Raw genomic sequence first — 19525 nt, 5'->3', positions numbered from 1 at the left:
CTGCACAATTTTCGGTAATTTCTTTGTTAATGATGAATTCATAATTTTGCATGAAAAATAACTATGATTAATGCTTGCAAGCATACGATGTCGTTTTGAAAGGTTTTATGACTTGGAGTCCAAATCTAGTTTAAACTCAGTTCAATTGTTAAAACAACAAAAGCCCAAGCCCAATCCTTAGCCCAAAATCTATTTTGGATTTTTAGACATAATTGAGCTTTTTGAGGGTAAATTTGAGAATAAAAAAAAAATTATATTGGACACTGTATCGGTGTATAAATTCTACACATGATCAATGAATCAAATATTATCACATTGTTAATAAGTTAGATTTAAAAATCTAGAATCTTAAGCAATAACTACTCGTAACTTTAAAAATATTTATTTCGAAAAAAATTTTGCACATTTATAAAGTGACAACATTACTCCATTTAATAGAGTATAAAAAAAATAAATTTACAAAAAAATTAATCACAAAGAAAAATTCAAAACAATGAAAGCTATATGCAATAACTTTAGTCAACAATTTCCTTCTTTTCACATATGTCAAATCAGAAATGTCAATCCTTCCATTTAATTTCCTTCTTTCACAAGAACAAGTGAGATGTGCTTAGGCTAGCAAATATTAATGGGGCAAATAAAAGCTTTCTTAATACCATAGAAATTTCCCATACACCAAAATTGTGGTTGCTTCTCATGGGAGCAAATTGTACAAACATTGAAAATTGTAGGACTTTGTTTAGGCCTTTTAAGTACACTATTTGTCGAAAGAGGTAGTATTTACACATCCAACAACAACCCTTAAGAAAGAACAAATTGCTAGTGTGCTCTTTCTTAAGGCTTTCAATTGAAGGGGGTTTGAACCCGATTTCAATGTCAATGGATGGGGTATGCAGCATGACTCGATATGTAATAAGGGAATTATGAATTCGGGTGGAAGTAAATGTTATGAAATCTTACATCGGATAAGGAAGAATTTTGTAATTATAGACGAGCAGATGTGGACTTTGGACGTTATAAAAGATTTTTATAGAAAAGAAGGGCTACCGACCTAAGCAACAAAGCCAACCCCCATGAAGACAATCTTGGTGAACAGAAACCTGCCGACTTGTTCATTCACATTGAAGTTATCATCAAAGCTCGTAAAATCAAGGCCAGGTATTCAAAAAAGCCTTGCATGTTGGGGACCAAAAGGAAAACTTGCCCAATCCTCACCTGCCCTTTTCCTACACTAAAAAAACTCTCGCCAACTAACCAAGCACATGAAAATTTTCTTTCTTATTAAGCCTCAAAAGGGTAAAGGTCACAAGGGTCACTTGATGATAGGACACTCCTTCAAACAAAACAAGTCAAGGAAAAATTAAATCTGTGGTTCCATGTCCTTTTTTTCCCAACTGAAATTCACCAAATTCTAACGTTTACACCAAGGAAAGGTGCATCTAATGGGTTGGGACTTTGGACTTTTCCTTCAATTTTGGTGAGGTTTTGTTCTTGATTTCCTCCTCCCTTTAGCCCTTGAGTGAAGTCCAAATTGCTTACATAAAAGCTATATTCTTTAGCTATTAAGAAAATTGTAGTTCATACTTCTTTTAAATTCCAAATACTTCATTGCTTACCTATACATAGAATTTGGGTTTATTATGTTACTTACGTTGACTTTTAAGTTAGTAGTATATAATTTATGGTAAAATATCCTTACACTTTTAAATTTATGGTAAAATATCCTATAATTTATATAATAAACTTATATCTTAAAATTAATTAATTCCCATTCATCTCATTATCAGTATTAAACTACGAATTCGTTTTCTTTATTCATCTTTTCTTCTCAAGACGTCTCCAAATGAAATTCTATCGATACTTTGCTCTACTACCACGTTGAATATACTTTAGCACATGAGTGGTGGTGAGCATGATAACTTGGATCTTTTGTGTTGCCTTTGATTAGGATTTGTGCTCAAAATAAAATAAAATAGAACTAACATTTTACCTCGGTAGCCATGATATTCTCTGAGATTTCTGGTGAACAGATGTGAACCCAATGACCCTTTGAGACCCAACATACAAATTCCCAGCACTATCTTAATGTTAATTTTTTGTTTTGTTTCTTCGTCAACAACAGCTGCTTCAAATTGGTGATGCCATCGATTCCCTGTCTCTATCCCCTGGCCAACAAGCACGAGCCTCCCTCTTATCTCAAAATATGATATCACCATTGACAAATTCTACAAAGTTCTCCAAGCAGGTGAGTGCAAGGCGACCAGATTGATTTCAGACCAAAGATCTCTTTGACAATAAATTCTTTGCAAGAGAAAGTTTGCACGAAAAATTCAACGTAGTTTTATAGCAGGTGTTATCTCTGTTCATTGGTTCTTTCATAAATTATTCTGGTGATAAATTCGTTGTCCCTGCATGTGAATGATGACAAAAAAATCACACATCAATTGTATTAAAATATTAAGAATTTAAATATAACAACGATCACTATACTTATCATCAATTGATTTTAAATCGAATGCTTGTACTAAAAAACAAGAGTTATCTTGTTTTGAAAAGGTTTAATGAACTGTTGTGGTGTATATTCAGTTTTTATCTAAACCACAAAAGCTTTTATTATTGATAATTTTTTTCAAGTTCAAGAAGGAAAGGAATTGATTAGATTTAATTATCTGATTAATAATTAATTAAGTTGAGTGAGTGGGTAAATGGTCAATTTTGGGTATAAATTATGATTAATAGGGTTTAAGATTAATACGTATAACCAGCCTTTTTCTTTAGTCTTGTCTTTTCTTCATTCGAGTGCTGATGTTGTTATCCAACTTCAAAGCCTTTGAACATTTTCACATTGGAAGTTTGGATAGCTACTTGCAAGTTGCATATATCTCTTCATTGCACTTATCTCCTTTTAAAAGGCCTAAAACAATTTCTCTGAGTCAACAGGTTCAATTCTAATGATGGAAAAAAAACTTTACATTCATTTTTACATTGTTCTCATTCAAATATGAGAAAATATTGATAATCATTTGTAAATATTGCCAAAGAAAATGGTTCAATCAAGCAAATTAGAATGAGAAACTTGTTAGATAAGGGTTGAAAGTGTGAACCCTAATAATGGAGACAAAAGTCCATAAGAAAATTGCTAATGGGGTTATTTATCAATGGACAATGAATCATGTTGTTCCCTACCTAGCATTTTAAGATAATTATTTATGATTTTGGTATGGGATTGCCCAAGTTTTTTTTGTTATCATAAACACCATCCAACACATTTTAAACATGATGAAACTTTGGTTAGACTCTTCATTAATCACGTATTTACACTTTAACCAAAATAGAAAATAACGTAAAGTGAAATATAAACATGATTTAGTTTTAATGAAAGTGAAGTCTTTAGCTAAGGAAGCAACATGTTAAGATCACAAATGCTCCCTCAATTTAAGAAAAAGACTTGAGCAAGATCTATGGAAGAGTGGACCTCAAATGTTTTAGTAGATATGGGACCAACCTGTTATATCACGTATCTAGATTTAGTTGTTGCATGATATTACCAAAAGAACATCAAATGAAAGATCGAATCAAGTCAAGAATTTTTGTCGATCAAATATGAATAGAAATTTTTTATTTTTTATTTATAATTTTACATCACATATTTATTTTTATATTAATAATAAAATATTCTAATGCTGTATGATATTATGAAAAGAATATCAAATACATGTGCAACCAATTGAAGCATAAATTATGATCCAAGAATAAACCAAACCAACAATTAGCTGTCAAACCCCAACCCAACGTTCGAATTTAGGGAAAAGAAACAGAAGCCTAAGCAAAATTTCCAGCCATCAATCATCCATCGACATAAAAGACAATGAAAGCATCTCTTGATCATCAATTTTGAACCTTCTGATTGGCTGATCCATGTCCATGGAGGACACGTGTTTGACAACGATGGGATGTCCCACTGCAAATCTAAAATCAAAACCTAAGAAACAGTGAAGAAAAACGGTCGAGTTGGTGGGCTTCGACCCACTTTTTGGCTAACGCCAAGCTCCCTAAGTGGGTCCCCCCCACATGTTAACCCATGACCCCACTCTCTTGTTTCCCACTAACCCACTCCCTCTATATAACTACATGATAATCCCCCCACCTCTGAAATTAATTTCTCTGCTAATCTCCATTTTCTGGCATTGTTTCTTCTCATGCTCTGCTTCTTCCAGGTTCAGAGCATGGCTTATCAGGCTTTCTCTCTTCTTGTTCTTCTCCTTTCAGCCATAGGGTTTTCAGGTACCAACGAAAAACAGTACTTTCCATCTTTACAAGACATGTTTCTCCATGTCTCTGAACACTAACATGGAAACTCGAAACTTGCTTTTGTCTTTTAACGTTTTGTTATACATTTTTTTTGTTGCAGATGCTGGTTCGATCGGGATTAATTATGGTCGTGTGGCCAACGACTTGCCTTCGCCAGACAAAGTTGTGGAACTCTTGAAATCTATTGGGGTAGAGAAAGTGAAGCTCTACGACACCGACGCCACGGTCCTGACAGCTTTGGCGAACTCCGGGATCAGCGTGATGGCTGCTCTTCCCAACGAGCTTCTCGCCTCAGCCGCTGCCGACCAGTCCTTCGCTGACAATTGGGTTCAATCCAACATCTCCAAGTTCTACCCGGCAACGAAGATCGAAGCCATCGCTGTCGGGAACGAAGTCTTCGTCGACCCCAAAAACACGACAAGCTACGTCGTACCAGCCATGAAAAACGTTCATGCTTCCTTGGTGAAATTCAACTTGGATTCCAACATCAAAATCTCTTCCCCCATAGCCCTCAGCGCCTTGCAAAACTCATACCCTTCTTCAGCCGGATCATTCAAACCGGACTTGGTCGAACCTGTGATCAAACCCATGTTGGATTTCTTGAAACAAACCGACTCCTACCTCATGGTCAATGCGTATCCCTTCTTTGCATACTCGGCTAACTCCGATCAAATCTCACTCGACTACGCTTTGTTCAAGGAGAACCCCGGTGTGGTTGATTCCGGCAGCGGGTTGAAGTACAACAGCCTTTTCGAAGCTCAAATCGACGCCGTTTTCGCTGCCATGTCGGCTCTCAAATACGATGACGTGAAGATGGTGGTCACTGAAACAGGGTGGCCCTCAATGGGAGACGAGAACGAAATTGGTGCAAGCGAAGCCAATGCGGCGTCGTATAATGGTAACTTGGTACGAAGAGTTTTGAGTGGAAATGGGACCCCTTTGAGGCCCCAGGACCCACTTAACGTTTACCTGTTTGCTTTGTTCAATGAGAATCAGAAATCAGGTCCTACGTCAGAAAGAAATTATGGGTTATTTTACCCTAACGAACAAAAGGTATATAACATACCACTAACAAAAGAGGAGCTCGAAAGTGGCCAGTCAACACCGGTCAACGGGAACACGAGTCAGGTTCCGGCGACCGGCGAGGTGTCGAAGACGTCGGTAGGACAGACGTGGTGCGTGGCCAACAAGAATGCCGGCGAGAAGACGCTGCAGGCGGCGTTGGACTATGCTTGTGGTGAGGGAGGGGCTGATTGCAAGCCTATTCAACCAGGTGCAACATGTTATAGTCCTAACACCCTCGATGCACATGCCTCCTATGCTTTCAATAGTTACTATCAAAAGAAGACGCGTGGGACCGGCACGTGCGACTTCGGCGGTGCTGCTTACGTAGTCTCGCAACCTCCTAGTACGTATTTTTATCCTTTTTCTCTCCATAATAAATTTCATAGCCAACAACTAAAATAAATATCATATGGTTCATTTGAATTTTTAGTCCCATTTTAAATGATCACCAACATTATTTCTAGGCTTGTACCTTGATTTGGCTAATCTTGTAGTACAAATGAATAATGCCCATTTGCCTACCCTAAGCTCTAAGTAGATTTGGGTTTTTTCCCATTTAAAATTGAGAGAAAGTTAGGATATATACCCATTGGGGAAAGTTGGAAAACTTTCCTGGTTGCAAATTGAACACTAGGGAACAATTAGGGCAGAAATTCATCATAAATATCTGCAACTTGTCTCATCTTTTTGTCCCAATATTGCCTATCTGTAGCCATTAAAATGTGGGGCTAATCTCATTCATTGCCTGCCATTAAAACCTCCTTTTTTTTTTTCTTTCTTTGCATTGCAGGATATGGGAACTGTGAGTTTCCAACAGGGTACTGAAGCAATGGGAAAACATGCAAAGGGGGGGAAGACTTTGGTGAACTTTCAGCAGCACAGACTGGGTTGGGGGGGATTGAGATTTAGCAATTCTTTGTATCTATTCTTATTACATGGAAAAGGATGAGTAGGTGGAGTTGTTGTCAGTTGGGTTTGACTCTTTTTTGTCTATAATTCATGTCTCTATTTGTATTTATTTTATTTTATGGATTATTATATATATATAATATTCATTTTATAAGGTTAGATACTAAAAAAATGAGGTGTTAGGGAAGGACTTTTGTCTCCTTATCCCTTTGTCTCCAGCATAAAATATGGTTATCTTTTTCAAGTTGGGGTATGTGCAATTAGCCTAATTTCACCTTGGGCTCATTGAGCTTGAGCAGGAAATTTTCTCCATATCTGATAAGGTTAATGGGCTCTTGATTTTAGGTCTAAGATTAACCCAAGATGAAAGTCAGCATTTGGGCTCCAAGTCTAATCAAACTGGGCTAAAAGGGCAATCTCCCAAACTTGTGATGATCGTTACCCTAATATATGCATGTGTGTATATATATATATATATATATATATATATATATATATAATTTTGTAAATACAATTAACAGGCATGTAGAGTATTTATAGTTTGACCGATCCTCATGCTTTGGTCAATTGAAGCTATTAATCGGTTTTGCACTTTTTATTTATCAAGTTAATCACATATTTGGTTCATTTAATCTTAATTGTAAGAACAATTGTCTTTCGAGCTTAAGTTATTATTGTTGTAGGATATATTTCAAGTATGTTTGAGCCCATGTATGCAATTGTATATGTTGTTTTTGTTTCTTTAGTTATGCTTTGTACCTAATAAAGACAATCACTGTGAAATAAGATGCCAAAAAGTTAGCTTAGGGGTCCATTGGCTCAAATCAAATGAATAATGTCAATGAGTTCAACATGCAACTTAACCTCTCAAATTGTGCAGTAAGCCGATACGTTATATTGAATTTGATTAAATATAAAAAATTAATCATTCAATATACGACACTTATCAGATTCTAATATAAAATACATATTTTGATTTAACAATTATAAATTAAATCATTTTTTTAAAAAAAGAACATATTAAATTACAAATCGATATGCCCATTGGTATAGCATATTCTATACGTTTCAGAATCATCCCCATCGACCCAAACTTACCTCAGATTAATTAATCAACAAAATGGGTATAGGTTTTTCTTCTTAGAAAAATCAAGCATGGGACCCCATGCCCACACCCTTTAGTTAAAAAAAATTCCATTGACATGATGAAGACTTGCAAATATGTTTAGATATTTTTAAAGTTGATAAAATTTTATTTTATTTTTTGTTTTTATTTTTGTTTGCGTAAAAAGAAGAAATGAGAAATCACAATCCAAAGCTATCACTTTCCCTCTCTCTCTCTCTCTCTCAACAGTACCAAAACCAAACAAAATAGAAGAAAACAAAGCAAAAAAGAAGAAAGAAAGAGAAAGGGTGTGTTGATGAGCAGTGTGCACGCTGCTGCATTCCTCATTAGATAGCGTGTGGGTTTCGCAAGAGAAGATAGATAGGTTGGGGTGGGGGTGGTGGCCTGGTGGGTGGTTGCGTTTGCTGCGTTATACGCACCCAAGGCGTCGCCTTCAAGGCAACCTCCTTCGTCAAACTATCAAATACCTAAATCGATTTAACAACTTTGGCCTTTCTCGGCAACGAATAAATTGATTCAATCGATTAATTTGTACGTCTAAATTGTAAAATGTTTTGAATTCAAAGATTTGTGACTCTTCGTTATCAATCTATTCATGAACCTCTTGACCCTCACCTTTACGATAATCACCGTATATGATGTACAGCGGGCCAATTCAATGAACTTAATACAACGGTTATATTTAATGTCAAACTCGTGAGTTCTAGTCTCCTGTACATGACGGTCAGAAATCGATCTAGGAGGTGAAGTGGCTTATCTATCTTAGATTTCTTTGACTGAAATAAAAAAATTTATTTAAATGTGATAAAATTAAATTTTGCATTTTTTATAATAAGGAGAATATTGATTTGAATTCAAAATTTTGACATAAATGTAAGACGGGGTTATCACTTATCATAAAATTTTGTATTTTTTTAAATAAAAAAATATATTTCATTTTTTACTTTAAATAATTGTTTATTCTTCTCATTTCATTAGTTTACTTGTTTCGATTTTAAAAGATTTGGAAAATTTCAGTCTCGATGATTTTTCGTTTATGCTATTTAAAATGTGAATTCTTGACAAAACGAGTGAAAAAACTACACGTCTTGAATTTCTTTGATAAGACAAGAAAAAAAACCCTTTTTTCCTCTCTATTAATAATACGGAAAATATTAATTGAAATTCAAAACTTTAGACATAAATATATGACGCCGTTATCACTTATTTTTCTAACAATATCTATCGTTAAACTTTGTACTTTTTCAAACAAAGAAACTAATTAACAATTTATGTTAAATTTAACAATCGATTTTTCATTTTAAGAGTATCGAGATTTAATTTTAAAATTAAAAAAATCGGGTTTAGGTATCAATACAATGGGAATCTTAAGTAGGCAAAGATCCATGGAGGCAGAGGGATTGGGATCCATGATTTAGCAAAGATATTTACCTAAATGAAAAGGTACCTAATTGCTCTATTTGGAAGCTTTGTGTCTAAAAAAAGTAATTAAAATGGTGACATTCTATGAGTAAAAACTACCCAGGAATTGGAATTTCCTATTTCAATTCATACTATACATATACCTTACGGAAAATATAAGAATAGTTTTACAAGTCACAACCACAAATGAGTTTTACCTACATAAGATTCTTTGCTACTTCAAAACAAAAATAAATAAATAAATTATTTGATTTCACAACATTTATAAAAAGTTCGATAATTTTAGAAATAGTAAGGGGTAGGGTATCTATTAATTTCTAAGTACTAGAACCTAAATTTGAATCCGATTATTAATATTCACAAAAAATCTAAATCCAAAACGAAAAATAAAGGTATAATACTTAAAAAAACTTCTAAAGTATTTAAGAAAATTCAAATAAATTTTTATGTTTTTGTTGTGTTTAATTAAATCATTATACTTTTGTTTTGAGCCAAATACACCTTTATACTTTTATTTCAAACTAAATTAACTTTTATAATTAATGGTTGACTTAATTAAAATGCTACTTGTCATTTTATATCATGTGTCATACTGAAATGTCATAATCGATAATAATGTAGCATGTTAACATATCATAATTTATGATGTAGCATACTAATGTAGTATGATGATATGGTTCTATGACATTTGATTAATTTAATTAAAATATTACTTATTATTCTATATCATGTGACATGCTAAAATATTTTAATTGATGATGACGTAATATGCTGATGTAGTATGATGACATAATTATTTGATATTTTTTACTTTTTACATTAACGTCATGTCAATATTATGTCAATATTGTGTGAATATAAAATGATAAGTGATATTTTAATTAATAAAAATTAATTAATTTTATTTAAACACATGACGAGTAATAATTTAACTATTTATACCAAATTTAAATTTAATTATAAAATACTCTAATGTTACTTAATCGAATAGAAAGATCGAGAGCATTGATTGTGGTCCTGATTAACATTGTCCATAAAAATAATACTAATTTTACATTTAATTATTTTATTGACATACTATATGGCATGATGTGGCAGGGTATTTATTGTTTATTTACTTTACGTACGCTGTAGGTAAAGCAATAATTACTGCCTGGCTGCAGCCGAACGTGCTATACGTGCTTTATACAGCACAATTGTCTTCTCTTTCTTTATGATTATATCTTTTCAAAAGAGAAAATAACCCACACATTTAAATGAAACCAAAGGTGTCATTGGGCATTCACCTATGTCTCTTTATTTCTATCATCATTATTTGGAGGAAAAAAAAAAGAGATTTATTAGTGGGGGAGGTGGAGCCAACTAGTTGACATGTAATTTAATTTAGGAAAATTGCATTAAATTTTTCATTTTAATTTTAACTTATGTAATAAAAAAGTCATTAAATTTCGATTGTTTCAACTAAGCTCTTCACTTTTATTGTACTCAAACGAATTTTAAATAATAATTTTAATTATATCAAACCGAAGTGTCGGTAAGTTGGTTCATCGGATTTCGAATTTTAAGTTTTATCTCGTGATCATGTCAAGTCGTACGACATGAAATATCAGTTGATATTAAGTTTACCAATAATTAAATTTTTAATTAAAATTATGAATTTGCATAAATAAAAAAGAAAATTTAAGAACTTGCTTTTGAATAAAGTAAGAATTACTGACATTAGGAAAAAAACTATGTTTACTACTTAATCATTTTGCCTTGTGTCGTTTTGTTTGTCATGCTTTATGTCTTATTATTTCTTTACCTTTTTGGTAAAAAAAGAAAGTGAATGTTATCATGTTAACTTGGAGGCAAAGAATGGCATGAGAAGCTTATCTATATATAAGCATTATATTAAGAGTTTTAATTATTGCTATGTGAGAAATTTGGATATATATATATATTTTTGCATACACAAATCAAAATATCTTAATTTATAAAATTACATAAATTTATCAAAAAATTTCTTTATCGTTTTAAAATTTTAAAAGATGATTATTTCATAATGACATTATAGATTATAAAAAATACAATCGCTTGTCAAATTTGTATGATCATTCAATTATTTTACAAGAGCTTTTTTAATAATATTATTATATATGTATAATCAAGTTTAGGGTATCGAAGATCTAATAATATTTAAAAATTAATATAATCAAATTAAAGTAACGAATATCTTAAGAACGATATCTAAAATTTACTAAAACTCGAGACTGAGTATTAAATACTTTACCTAATTCATTCTAAATCCAAATATAGAATATCCCTATGTATGGTTGGATATAAGTTTCATTTACACCTACTTGTGGGGAAAAAAAAGAGTTTTCAATTAATATTGTGAAAAGAGGAAAAAAGAAAGGGTTTTTTTCCATAAAATAAAAAGAGAGGTTGTGACGATGGTGACATGGCATGGGATTACTGGTCAACTTGGTAAGCTTATCCTGACTCTGACCGGACACTACCCACAACCCTCCCCTAGCCCTTTCCATCAATGTGGGCCCACTTCCCCACCCAACCACCCCCCGGGCATTGCTTTCCACAATTCCAAGAAGAAAAAAATTAATTTATTTAAAAAATAAAAAATTATTTATTTTTAAATTAAAAAATAAAAACAAAAAGCAAAGGAAAAAACCGGGTCAAATAGTCCAATCATATGGAAAAAAATATATATACACGTGTCTGTATGTCATGGATTGACGCCGTCTAAAAGGAAAACACAGCTGTCGGTTAGCGTGCTCTCGAGTCACGAGACGGGTCAGAAGGACGGCCCATAGATCCTGCATCTTGTCTGTCCCATTAACCGGTTAGGACTCACCGGGAAACCGCCTGCTGCCGGTGAACATAAGCAAAGAGTGAAAAATTTTGTTTATGCCCCCTATGTTTTCGTAGCTTTTGCTCTTTCAAGTAGAAATGAATAATTAGATGATTGATTGGTTCGATTTGTTATATTTAAAATTAAATAAATTAAATATTTAAAAAAATTAATGAAATGTAAAAAATGAAATTAATTAAATATCAAATTAGTTTGGTTAGTTTAATTTTAAATTAAAATACTAATTTTTTGTGAATTATAATATTTAAATTTATAATTATAAAATATGAAATAAACTTTAATAATGAAAATATACTTTTTATATATATTTAAAAATAATTTGATCTAGTTAGGTCTATTTAAAAATTTTAAAATTAAGAACCGACTAACTAAATTAATTGAACTATGTTTTTTGGATCAACAAACTTAATGGATCAAACTGTTTTATTTAAATTACATTTGATTTGGTTTGGTTATTAATCTAGTCCAATTTTACACACTCTTACTCTTAATATCATATAATTTTTATTTATTATTTTATTTAAAATTAAAGAATTAAAAGTAAAAAATAAATAATAAAGTATAAATCAAACAAAATATTATTTTAGTAATTAAAATTTATCATTGTTAATTCATTATGTTGTAAAAATAATTAAAATATTTTGACAATTAAAGGGTTTTTAAATCTTTTTCATTTGAATTAAAAAAATTAAAAGATTTAAAAAATAAAAATATTAATCAAATGGATTATCATTTTATAAATTTAAATTTATCATCCTTAATTCAAAATCTTTTTCATTTGAATTAAAAAATTAAAAGATTTAAAAAATAAAAGATAAAAAATGAAAATATTAATCAAATGGATTATCATTTTATAAATTTAAATTTATCATCCTTAATTCAAAATCTTTTTCATTTGAATTAAAAAATTAAAAGATTTAAAAAATAAAAGATAAAAAATAAAAATATTAATCAAATGGATTATCATTTTATCAATCTAAATTTATCATCCTTAATTCATTTAAATTGAATTCGTGTAAGGAACCTTTTTTTTTTTATTTTTTTCATTATAATTAATTTCTTTTATTATTGTAATAATATTGGGGGTCTTATTGTAAAAAGAAGAATTTCAAAAGGCTTTCAACAGTAATTTACGTTACTTAAAAGAAAAAGAAGAAAATAAAAGGAGTTTTCTCTAATTTCTCTTTTTTTAATCTCTCTTTAAATTTTCTTTTTTGAATACACGGCTTTTAATATGCGAACATGACAGTCGGCTGACGTGGGAGACTGTGTGGGTCTCACAGCCACGTCTTATTGATGGTGGGACCCGTAAACGCGGTCAAGCAGATCTTCCTTCCACCTTTTTCTATTTTCTTATATTTTTCTATTATTTTTCCAAGGATAATTTGGGATTTGGGTAATGGCATTTGTGTCATTTCGCAATTTACACAATTTACCTTTTCTTTTTGTAATAGAATTAATATTTTTGCCATGGTATTAAGGAAAGAAAATTAATATATTTCTTAACACTAAGCAATAAATTTCGTAAATAATATTTATTACTTTTTAGGTTTTTTTACTCGCGAAAGTTCATTAATATTAAATTAAATAGAAAAAATATACTTTCTTTTGATATCTTAAAATTCAAATTCAATATTAATAAATTAAAATTTTAAAAATTAAAATATTTTTGATCTAAAAATTAGTATATTTTATTAATCACAAAAAAGCACGGATATTTAATTCAATAATTAAGTACCTTAATTGAAATTAAAAGCGGTAAGTTCATGTTCAATCTTTCTTTTTTCTTCTACCTAATTTGCTTGTTGTATTGGGGAAAAAACTTTATTTCTTAAGTCATATTACTATTTCTAGAAAGAGAAAAAGGGAAACAACATGTAAGAGTTGATAAACAACTCTATTTAAATAACCACCATCATTGACTAATTGTCAAGTTTAAGATAATCTAATATTGTTATATAAAATAATCCTCTTTTCGTTTTTTTTTTTTTGAAAAGTAGTGTTCCGTTCATCTTAATTATTTATTATTTATTTTAAAAAATTAAATTAAATATTTAATTTTGGTGTACATTATATTAAAATTTAATTTTTTATAATATTAAATAAGAATGAGTACATGAAATTAATGTAATTTTAATGGGTTGCTTCAATAAATATTGAACCTTTTCTTATTTGCCCTCTTACACACAATCCATATAAAGATTAAAATGATTGCTGCCTTGTCGCTAGATACCATAATTTGGTTTTTGGAATTGGAATAGATCGTGTTTGACCTAAAATTCTCACTTTACCCCACCTACGATCCCCATGGGTTAAGGGCAAAATTGGGTTTGTAATAAGAATTATTTTTATGGATATTAAGATTTCGATTTCGATTTCGATACATTTTATATTAAATTTTAATTTTTTTAATTCATCAATTATGAAAAAAACAGAGAGGGAATACTTAAAAGCAAAGGTACAACTAAATTGTTATAATCTCTAATTATAATCCTCAATTTTCCCTTAATTCTAAAATGGGTTTTGGCCTTAATCTCTCATTATGATAATCCCCATTGACCCCTAAAACCCTAAAAAAATTAATTAATTCATCATCAAGCTTTAGCTAAGATGTTTAATCAACCATATGATGGATATCAGACAGCTGGACAGTGCCACTAATTATGAACCATGATGGAGTGTAGTTGCACCAAATGGCAATATAAATATCAAAGGGAAAAGAAGGGAAGAAAAATCAAGAAAGGGAGGAAACTTTTTTCTAAGTGGAAGAAAGACCTCTAATTTGTAATTATCTACCTTTTATAATATGCTTTGTTTGTATTAGTAATAATATTTAATTATTGAATTTAATGTATATATATATTTTTTATTACTTAAATATAAAATACATTAAAATTAAAACATTTAAATTTAAATTTTGTAAAAATCAAAAAGATATAAACATTAAATTATTCTTTGCAAAATTTTATTACGGAGAATAAGAGAGGGCATATTCACATTCCATGTTGAGTTCTCACGATTTTTTTTAAAGAATATTTTAAAATAAGAAATGCATTTGGTGTGTTCATTTTGATTAATTCGATGTAAATAGTATAACTTAGCATTTGTTATTGATTTTTTTTATCTATTTAGATGAAGAAATTTATTCGTGTTAATAAATAAATTATTTATTTGAATTGTCGATTTATCTCGAGTAGTTAAAAGTGAATAGTGATATGCATTCGAAAGTTTTGACTTAATAATTAATACATGTAGTCTTTGTTTAAAGAGTTCGAATTTTCTTTTTTTATTAATGAAAAAGAATAAATTACAAGTTAAATAAAAATTTAATCTAAATGGATATTTAAAATCAAATCTTAGAACCAATTAATCTTAATTTAAATAAATAAATAAAATTGTCATGAGAGCTTGGAAGGTCCAATATCAGTATCTCTCGTGGATGTTGAGACAATGGTACATACCACATTTCATTGCTTCACTCTCCATTTAATGAAAACTAACCGTCTCTGTTGATAAATATTTTATTTTTTAAAAATCTAAAAAATTAAGATTAAAGTTTTGACTTTGATATTTAATAATTAATTTTTTATAAAATAAATATTTATTATTTTTAACATAAAAAGTAAAAATATTATGAAAAAATTAATACATTTTGGAATATTTTGAATGAAAAAAAATCATAGACAAAGTATTTTATTTTATTTTTTAGTTTTAAAATATTTATACAATTTAAGTACCTAATTTTTCAAGATTAATTGTGGGAGGTTGCTTAAAGAAGCAAAATGTGGAACACTCTAGACAAAACTTTGAGTAGGTTATGGTAATTGACTAGTAATCATGGCAATTAAATTCTTTTTTGAATAAATTCCATGATGACATTCATAATTCATTATTGCATTTTTTTCTCTATTATACTCAATTTTTATTTTTTATTTTTTTTAAAACCCCCTTTTCCCTTTGTAAAATGAACTTGCTTTTCTTTTACTTTGCACCTTTTCTTTCACATTAAGTTGTTTTCTTTTTTACAAAAATTATCTTATAAAATTAATGCAGAATAAAAAGTATTTCAATTTTCGTCTCTTAAATTTCATTCAATCATTCTTTTTTAATTATTTTACATATGAAAACATTTGTATTAACATTTCCATATATAATTTTCTCGAAACCACAACAAGTATATATATAAAAAATTTGTTTTAACATCCGTAAAATTATGATATCTCATCCCATGTCCGACGTAAATATGATTGTTAAAACTTACATAAGATTTTAAGTCGATCATTAGTAGTAACTTGAATTTAAATTTTTAATAATTATGAGATTTAAATTTGAAAAATTATTAGATTAGTAGTATTTCGTCCAAATCATTGCAAAAATAGCTTTTAAAAATTTTACAAAAAAAAAAAAGAAATCCCCTTGCATAGAATTTGGCGGGAAAATCAGCACTTTTACTTTTTACAATTTCTTGTCAAAATTTGCCTAAACTTTCTTTAAATTAAAGGAAATAAAAATAATTAAAAAGGGACAAAGAAAATCAAATTGCTAATTTCAAGGATTAAAAAAGTTGGTCAAAACACAAAAGCTTTTGCTTACCCAATTTTAATTGCAATAAGTGAAGCTTCAATTATTCATTATCAGAAAAACAAAAGAAAAAAAAAACCTTTTTTGGTTCTATTTTCCTTGGATTTGCAAAATAAAATTTGATAATTATTTTAAATAATTCAAAAAATTTTGATTGCTAGTTGGAATAGAATGGAGGGGAGAAGGGGAATCCCTAGTGTGCAAACAAATTTAGTTTGAAAGAAAAACAAAATTCCCTTAGCCTTTAAAAGAAGGATGAAGAATCAAGCATCAAGAAAGAAAAAGGTAAGAGAAATTAAAACAAAAAAGAAAGGAAATATAAATATAAAGCAAAGTTGATTCTTAAGAAAGTGAAATAATAGATACAATTAAATGTGAGCTTATGTCATAATGCTGGCTTGGCCCCAAAACTTCTTTTAAAATTTATTATTACACCCTTAATTATTCCATGAAAAATGCTCTTAACCCCCTCTTAAATCCTATCAAAAGATAACTCCATACAATGCCGGTATTTTATAATCGAGATATCTTGCATTATCCGATTTGGTATAATCTGGTTCGAGTAAAGTCTAAGTAGTAAACTTATTAAGTCTTTTTAATTTGGGTATTATGTATTAATTTTAATCAATTAAATTTTAATCAAGTATGAGTTTAAATACTTCAAAATTAACAAATATCTTACTCGTATCATTTCTAACTGCCTTTCATATAAACATTCAAAATATTCAATCTTTGTTTATAATTTCAAATTGATCGATATAAAAATCACAAAATAGTATAAATTCGTACTAATTTTACGATAGGTTAAGATTTATTAAAATTAAAAATAACCCAATTTGGGATATTCTAAAACCGAAAGAAGAATAAAGAAGTTAAATTAAAATTTTTCTGATATCTTAAAAATTTTTCTTTAATATATAAATTAACTTGATAATATTACAGCATGTTAAAAAGTGAATAAAACCTGTCCAAAGTAGAAAGAATGATGGAGACCAATCTATAAAAAGCATAAGCAAATATATATAAATATATAAATAAAATTCAAAGAGCAAGGACTTTTCTGTCATTTTAATTTTCATATTATTTTCAAAAGATTAAAATAATAATAATAAATAAATGAAATTCAAAGAAAAAAGGAAAAGAAAAGAAGCAATCGAGGGCCGAGTCGGTATGTGGGGGCAAGAGAGGGTAGAGAAATCGAGAAAGCAAAGGAAAAGCCATTTCAGCCAGAGAAAAAAAAAATGAATATAATTTTTGTGTAGAAGAGAAGGTGACCCCCTCTTCCCCTTCCCTCCTGGTGCCATCCAGTTCCCATCCACCTATCTTCCTCCTCCTGCTTGAACCCTTCTCATGGTTTTTTGGGTTCTTTCCTTGCCATTTCCATCTTCTTTCTGGCTTGTCGCTTATGTTGTTTTCTTGATTTGTCCTTCATCTTCAACCTTGGGGTTGTTTTAGTTTTTGAAATTTGATAAATAGATTAGTTTTGGGTTGGGTTGATTTAAGCAATTTACTGGTTTGGTTTTTTGGGTTAATCTGTAATCTTTTCATCAACCCCTTTTCATCAACCCTGTTTGTATTGGTATAATAATTATCACTATTCTTTCAATCTTTGGAGTAATATATCTGATTTGGGATAACCCTTTTGAGAGAATTGGGTGAATCTGAAGTGTTTATTTTTGGTTTTGGGTCATAAAAATTTTTCGATGAGGAGAGGGAGAGGTGCCGCCGCCGCAGCTGCAGCAGCAGCAACAGCGGTAGCAACGAAACCGGCACTAGAACCCAACGGATCTATAAAAGAACCGAGATACAGAGGGGTCAGGAAAAGACCATGGGGAAGATTTGCGGCCGAGATCAGGGACCCGTGGAAAAAGACCAGAGTTTGGTTAGGGACGTTCGACTCAGCCGAAGAAGCAGCTCGAGCCTACGATGCGGCAGCGAGGTCACTCCGTGGATCCAAAGCGAAAACAAATTTTCCCATAAATTCCTCCAATATTCCGGCTTTTCCGTTCGAAACCCATCATCACAACAACGAAGGCTTCATCGACCAGCAGCGGTTATACCCGATGGGCGATTTTCAAGACCCAGAGGTGAACCCGCAAAGACCCACGAGGAGTAGCATGAGTAGCACGGTGGAGTCGTTTAGTGGACCCAGACCAGCCCAACCACCGCAAAAATCGACGGATTTTGCCGTGGTTTCGACGAGGAAGTACCATCCGAGGACGCCGCCGGTGGTGCCGGAGGATTGTCACAGTGACTGTGATTCGTCGTCGTCGGTTGTCGATGATGGGGATATCGCTTCGTCTTCGTGTCGGAAAACGTTGCCTTTTGATCTCAATTTTCCGCCGTTGGATGATGTCGATGATCTCCAGTGTACCGCCCTATGTCTTTAATCATGACGATGACGATGGTGATGAATGATGATGATCATTATTGAATCTTTTTTTTTAAATTTTTTTGCTTTTTTCTAAGCAGACGGAGAAGAAAAAAAAAGAAAAAAAAGGAAGAAGAATATGAGACATGATTAAGATGAAATGGTCTTAATCCCTATGAGTATGAAATATGATCCCTTTGATTTTTATCATATGATTATGATGATGATGATGGTGATGATGATCTTTGTTCTTAGAAATATGATGATGATGATGATGATGATTTAGGGTTTGTGATGTTATCTCAGATCTGAGTTTTATTTAATCTTTTGTTAAGGTTCTCTCTTTGTATAAACTTTCTCTAATTCGATCTCTCAAAACAAAATGGATTAAACTCCCCCTTTCCTCCCAATTTCTCTCCTCTTTTTGGGTTCAATTTCTTGTTGCAGATCTTTCTCTGTATACAATGTGACCTAGTTGCTTCAAAAATGGATTAAAATCCCCATTTCTGCAAGTTTCTCCCTTTTTGTTCAGGTTGAAAGGACTATGGGGACTTTGGAGGTTGTTTTCTTTCTTCTCCAAGTGGGTTTTCCCCAGAAAGTTTGCTCTTTCTCAGAAAAAGTTTTCATCTTTCTTCATCATTTTCTCTCATTTTCTTGGCCTGTTTGCCTACTTCATACACACACAAGAAAAGGGTAGATTTTGATGTTTATCGCATTGGCGTTAATGTGGCAAGAAAGATAATTCTTTTGCAATGAATTCAATCACAAGAAAGAGCCTTTTTTTCCATTCTATAGCTGTGAGTCAATTTAATGTACTAATTCAATATTTCCTTCATGCTATCGCAGTGAAAGAAATGATCATTGCATA

The 19525-nt window shown here is 30.8% G+C and overlaps 2 protein-coding genes across 2 annotated transcripts; both read left to right on the top strand.

Moving 5' to 3' along the window:
- Positions 1 to 4107: 4107 nt before the first annotated feature.
- LOC18593437 (glucan endo-1,3-beta-glucosidase 12-like) lies at positions 4108 to 6439 on the top strand. The gene is made up of 3 exons (XM_018125243.2): positions 4108 to 4284; positions 4412 to 5719; positions 6167 to 6439. The coding sequence occupies exons 1-3, from the start codon at positions 4200 to 4202 to the stop codon at positions 6199 to 6201; spliced, it is 1428 nt and encodes a 475-aa protein (XP_017980732.2). The 5' UTR covers positions 4108 to 4199; the 3' UTR covers positions 6202 to 6439.
- A 10995-nt stretch (positions 6440 to 17434) lies between these two features.
- LOC18593436 (ethylene-responsive transcription factor 3) lies at positions 17435 to 19067 on the top strand. The gene has a single exon (XM_007020654.3). It carries the CDS (start codon positions 17990 to 17992, stop codon positions 18674 to 18676), a length of 687 nt encoding a protein of 228 aa, XP_007020716.1. The 5' UTR covers positions 17435 to 17989; the 3' UTR covers positions 18677 to 19067.
- Positions 19068 to 19525: the final 458 nt, after the last annotated feature.

This window comes from Theobroma cacao, chromosome 7, assembly GCF_053813885.1.
Source record: "Theobroma cacao isolate CCN51 chromosome 7, ASM5381388v1, whole genome shotgun sequence".
Taxonomy (NCBI): domain Eukaryota; kingdom Viridiplantae; phylum Streptophyta; class Magnoliopsida; order Malvales; family Malvaceae; genus Theobroma; species Theobroma cacao.
Note: the sequence above shows the minus strand (reverse complement) of the source record. Positions and strands in the feature narration are given on the sequence as shown.

Coding starts and splice junctions, on each gene's coding strand:
- LOC18593437 (XM_018125243.2), top strand. CDS start 4,200: ATGCTCTGCTTCTTCCAGGTTCAGAGCATGGCTTATCAGGCTTTCTCT. Junction 4,285..4,411: donor TTCAGCCATAGGGTTTTCAG/GTACCAACGAAA, acceptor TTTTTGTTGCAG/ATGCTGGTTCGATCGGGATT. Junction 5,720..6,166: donor CGTAGTCTCGCAACCTCCTA/GTACGTATTTTT, acceptor TTTGCATTGCAG/GATATGGGAACTGTGAGTTT.
- LOC18593436 (XM_007020654.3), top strand. CDS start 17,990: ATGAGGAGAGGGAGAGGTGCCGCCGCCGCAGCTGCAGCAGCAGCAACA.